Source organism: Triticum urartu, chromosome 4A (genome assembly GCF_056163025.1).
Source record: "Triticum urartu cultivar PI428250 chromosome 4A, HENAU_Tu73, whole genome shotgun sequence".
Taxonomy (NCBI): domain Eukaryota; kingdom Viridiplantae; phylum Streptophyta; class Magnoliopsida; order Poales; family Poaceae; genus Triticum; species Triticum urartu.
The window spans coordinates 616,751,692-616,757,024 of NC_141876.1; the positions used below are offsets into that span (position 1 = coordinate 616,751,692).

Genomic DNA, 5,333 nt, shown 5'->3' on the forward strand with positions numbered 1-5,333 from the left:
CTATTCCTCCACACGATCGATGACGGGCATGCCACGCGCCATCTGCTTCGTTGACATGGTGCGGAGTGCACGAAAGTGCAGGTGTCCCATGCGTGCGTGCCACCTCCAGGTTACATCATCTCCTTGGGCCATTAGACAGGCGGGAGCGTCGATGATGAGACGCCCTGTGTAGAGTCGGCTGCCGGACCGCCTGACGCGTGCGAGGACTTGTCGCGCCGGGTCACGAATTGCCATGACGCCGCTCTCAATGGTGATGGAGCAGCCGCCCTCGTCGAGCTGTCCCACGGAGATGATGTTGCTCCGCAGGCTCGGGATGAAGAAGACAGCCGCGAGCGCTCGTTGGTTCCCACTTTGGCAGCGAAACACGACGGAGCCGCGCCCTTGAATGGCAACATGCGACCCATCGCCGAACTTGACAGTGCCGTGCACACTCTCGTCGAGCATGGCGAACACGGTTCTGTCTCCTGTCATGTGACTTGAGGCGCCAGTGTCAAAGTACCAGAGGTCCTCGGGTGAGGGGACAGGGATTACCTTCTCTTCATTGAGAAAGACAGCCTGTGGCGCCACAATCTCCGGCGTGGTGACAGTGGTGACCACGGCCATGAGCAGGCCCTGATCATGATCATCGCCAGCCTGGGCCAGGTGCGCCTGCTCGTTCCTTCCCTTCTGCTCTTGCTCCCGGAGCCATGTACGGCACTCTTTCTTCCAGTGACCTGGGATGCCACAATGATGACACTTGCCCTTCTTCTTCTTGCCACCAGATCCGCCTGAGCCACCTGCCTTGGCGTTTCCGGGCGTGCCCTTGCCGCCGCCCTGAGGTTTAGGCTTCGCGGGTGACTTGTTCTTGCAGCCGCTGCCGCCGCCACCAGACGACGATCCACCACCGCCGCCCAGCTTCTCACGGGCCAGCCACTCCTCGTGCGTGAGCAGCAGACGTCCTGTGGCCTGCGAGCCGTCATCCAGGTCGTAGTGATCCTCGCAGGCGGAGAGACGGCCGACCAGTTCTTCCACTGACATGGTCTTGAGATCGATCAGTGATTCAATCGCCATCGCCATCGGGCGGTAGCGACGCGGCACGACACGGAGAAACTTCTGCACCGCCTTGTGCTCGGTGACCGGATCGCCGTACAACTCCAGGTCGGCGACGAGGGCGGAGAGCCGCAGCCCGAAGTCCTCGATGGATTCCCCGTCCTTGAAGCGGAGATCCTCGAACTCCCGCCGGCGCACTTGCGCCTTGGCCTGGCGTGCACGCTCGCTGCCCATCCGCATGGTTTTGATTGTCTCCCACGCGATCTTTGCCGTGTCCTTGGCGGCCAGCACGCGCAGCATCTCCGGCGGAACGCCGGTGAGTATAATGCTCAGCGCGCGCCGGTCGTCATTTTCGTCGGCGTCGTCGTCGGTCACCGCGGACCAGACGCGGGCAACCTGCAGCTTGACCTGCATCACCAACACCCACTCCTGATAATTCGTGCACGTGAGCATCATGGAAGCCCCTGACTCCTCTCGCACGACGCGCTCCACCACCCGATATTCGCCGCTGCCGTCGCCGGTGAGGCGAGCGAGCGGCGCCTTGGATGAAGGCGTCCTCGGCGACTTCTTGCCGCCGCCCTTGTTCTTCCGATCCGACTCGTCACCAGACATCACCACGGCGGATCAAACACCGCCGCCGCGCCAAGGATCAAACACCCGTAGCTCTGATACCAATTGTCGTTGTTGAGGCGATCGAGTAGGGCGAGAGAGATGAATGAGAGGAAGAAGACAGTGTGTTTTTGCGCCGGGCGGACTCCCCAGCTTTTCCGTAGTTCTATTGATCTGATTATTGTGTTTACGAGCAACCTAGCTAACTAACCCGGCCAGCCCGCTGCGATCCGGAGTTGTCACGCCATCCCACGACCTCCACAACGCTAGCGTGCCACGCTGACCGGGAAAACCAGAACAGAAAATGAAACGGAGCGATCGTGCAAGACTCGGCCCGCTCTCCCTACTCCTACGTGCATGCTGCATGTGGACATCACATCAACAGCCATGCATTGCTTATTCTAATCAAAGCAAACTAGAAGACACACGCACTCTCACGTGTGATGGAGCTTAGGTCAACACCTCTCCAGGGTCCAGGCTGTTAATTTTGCTTCCTGCATATGTATTTTTCATTGATATTAGATTGTTCGTGATTCCTCCATGGCTGATGACTCAATTCATAACCGGATGCATATATGTGCAAACAGGACACTCTCCCGCCAAGTGTGTATAGGCTTTCAAAACGGCCACCTCACACACATAACTCAATTTTTTTAACATATTTTAGACTTGAAATTTTTTCCATCTGCAATATACGTCATTAGAAGCCCCGTTCTACAATTTCACAACTTTTAGAGTTGGTTTGCTATTTTCGCGGCATTAACTGAATTTCGGGCAAGCAAAAAAGGCAATAAAGTTCTGTGGCGGGCCATACGGGATGCCCGCCACTCCTGACTTCTTGATTATTTTTTATTTGCGCGGGTGACTGCATTGCGGCAGTGGCGAATACACTAGAACAGCATATTAATTGATGCCAAATTGATGCTATTGCAGCATATTGCGCCTTCATCACATCATCAAAATGCACTAGAACATGAAGGCGCGCGATGCCGCGCCCGTGAATGTTATACAAAATAATGTTAAAACTCTTGAGAAAATTCAGCTAGTTCAAACATTTACTATATTTTGAGTGGTTCAAATGGGAGTACCTTGGTATAGCTGGTGGATCATATTTATTGAAAACCAAAACTGCTCCATCTATATTTCTCCATCTAACATTAATGAGAAGAGAAGAAACATTGACATACACCTTCACTTGGATCACTGGCTCTCTAGCTTCGTAGGGCATCCCCGTACTTTATAAGTTGAATCAACCCTCCAGACCAGATAAAGAAATTGTAGGATTCATTCAACAGGAAAATGCTCTCCCCCCTGTAGAAGCAAATGAAACTACGTTGGAACAAGCAGTTAATTTGTGGACTGTTTTTGTTTCTTGCTTCAATATCTGAAGACAAAGAAGAGGGGAAGGAACTGAATGCAGTACTGTAGCAAATTATTCAGTGGTACAGAGAGCTTTTTCCAGGAACCCACGAAGACACATGAACATATCACCATACGGTTATCCTGGTATGTCGCGGCCACCAGATGGGTACGTCTGATCGAGGATAGGTTGCACCCCATAAAGGATCTCCTCCTGAACTGTACCCCGTGACTGCTAAGAACTCCATGGTGCTCACCTGCGTAGATTGAGTGGCGATGTGGCGAGACCTCAGCGACGGTGGCTACGGGAGAGGGAACGAGGAGAACGGATAGAGGCTGTCGGCTGTCGCACACAGAAGGTCGATAGGATGGCACTGACGCGGACTCGCCAAGGCAGATGCGCTGCAGAAGCTGGCCTATGGGACGGAGTCCGGGAGGACGGTGGCGGCGCATCGCGGACGATGAACAAATTAAGAAGAGCGGTCTGGAGGGTTAGGGCCGACCTGGCCTATTATGCGAATGGGCTTTCGACGGAGCTCGTTCTATGGAGCAGCAGCCCGCGAAACGGTGCCTGGAGCACCTGAGCGACGTCGGGATGACCAAAAGCTGATCTAGATCGTAGGTTTGAACCAATGGACAATCCCTCGATGCATGAAGAACCTGCCGTCGAAGTAGACGTAGCCAGCACGCAACCCATCGGAAACGATAGACCTCTAGCGAAGTGTAACTTTCACACAGAAAATTTATACAAAATAAATAACAACGGCACTTGAAGACGGCCGCTTCATGATCGAAACACGACGTTGTCCAAATTCCAAAATATAACCTGCTTTTACAAAGAGGGTACCATGACTATATATACCAGTACCGCTAGCCGACTCAAACTTGCCTAATAAGTGGACCAAACAAAAACTTCTTTATCTCTAAGTCTCGACCACCACCTAAGGAAGTAAATCTGATCCCAAGCTTTAACTTAGCAAGTAATCATTATAATTTAAATACTTAAAGTAATTAAATTCGATTTCCTGGCCGGCCGCCCCGATCCAATATTTCTCAAGGGCAGCAAACCCCGCCATTTAAACCTGATCACGTACACATAAATCTCCGTCGGCCTTGATAATGAGAAGTAGTAACCAATAAGGCTTCTTCCATTAGTCTCAATCAAAAAGTATCCTGTCCATGTATACTCTTGTTGTGGACGTCATAACCAAAAGAAACAACCAAAGGAAAATAAGCACAAGAGGACACTTGAGCTGGATGGTACCTGCAATATTTGTGGAAGTGCTGTTGAAAATGCTCACCATGCTACTGTAACATGCACAAAACAGAGAGCACTTTGAGAGGAAATGTGTAAAATTTGGAAACTACCTGAAGTTAAGTCGCTCTTGCTTTTCTCCCCTGATTGGCTATTGCAAAACTTGAGCTTATGCCCTGGCGAGATGAAGGAGAAGTTTATGCTTGTGCTGTGGAGGGCATGGCACCTAAGAGATGACGTAATTCATAACAAAGGCAAGGCTACTGTTTGGGATTCAGTGAGTTTCTTGAAAAGCTATAGGGAGTGTTTATCAGCCCCAAATCTGATTGCAAATGATGCCAAAGGGAAGCAGAAAATGCATGAAATTCAAATGCAGCATACGAGTCATCCTCGACATGCTATTAGATGGGCAAAGCCTTCTGGAAATCACATAAAAGTTAACGTCGATGCTTCTTTCATACCAGCTTCTGGTTTAGCTGCGCTCGGAGCTATTGGCAGAGATAGTTCGGGTGCGGTGGTCTTCTCAGCGGGCTGCTGCTTTCATGGATGTACTGAAGCTGAGGAAGCTGAAGCTCAGGCCTTGTTGTTTGGCCTCACCCAGGCACACAGATTAGCTTTGAACAATGTGATTTTTGAATCAGATTGTTCCGCTGTAGTAACTGCTGTGAATGATTGCAACACTAATAGAGCCAGTTGGTGGGCCTGCTATGTGAAAGTGAAGGAAATGTTCAGAGAGTTTGAATCATGCACAGTATCCAAAATCTACAGAGAATGCAATGTGGCCGCACATGAGCTAGCTGCCTTTGCTAGAGTGAATGGTGATTTTTGTATTCTAGCTGATGTGCCACAGGGTTTGATGCATGTAATTAACTCTGATTGTGTTGGGGAACGTAGCAGAAATTCAAAATTTTCCTACGTATCACCAAGATCTATCTATGGAGAGACTAGCAACGAGGGGAAGGAGAGTGCATCTACATACCCTTGTAGATCGCTAAGCGGAAGCGTTCAAGAGAACGGGGTTGATGGAGTCGTACTCGTCGTGATTCAAATCACTGATGACCAAGTGCCGAACGCACGGCAT

General features: G+C 50.9%; 1 protein-coding gene across 1 annotated transcript; it reads right to left on the bottom strand.

The window, feature by feature from the left end:
- On the bottom strand, window positions 1-1,641 carry LOC147977429 (uncharacterized). The gene has a single exon (XM_087521166.1). It carries the CDS (start codon window positions 1,639-1,641, stop codon window positions 1-3), a length of 1,641 nt encoding a protein of 546 aa, XP_087377292.1.
- Window positions 1,642-5,333: the final 3,692 nt, after the last annotated feature.

Coding starts and splice junctions, on each gene's coding strand:
- LOC147977429 (XM_087521166.1), bottom strand. CDS start 1,641: ATGTCTGGTGACGAGTCGGATCGGAAGAACAAGGGCGGCGGCAAGAAG.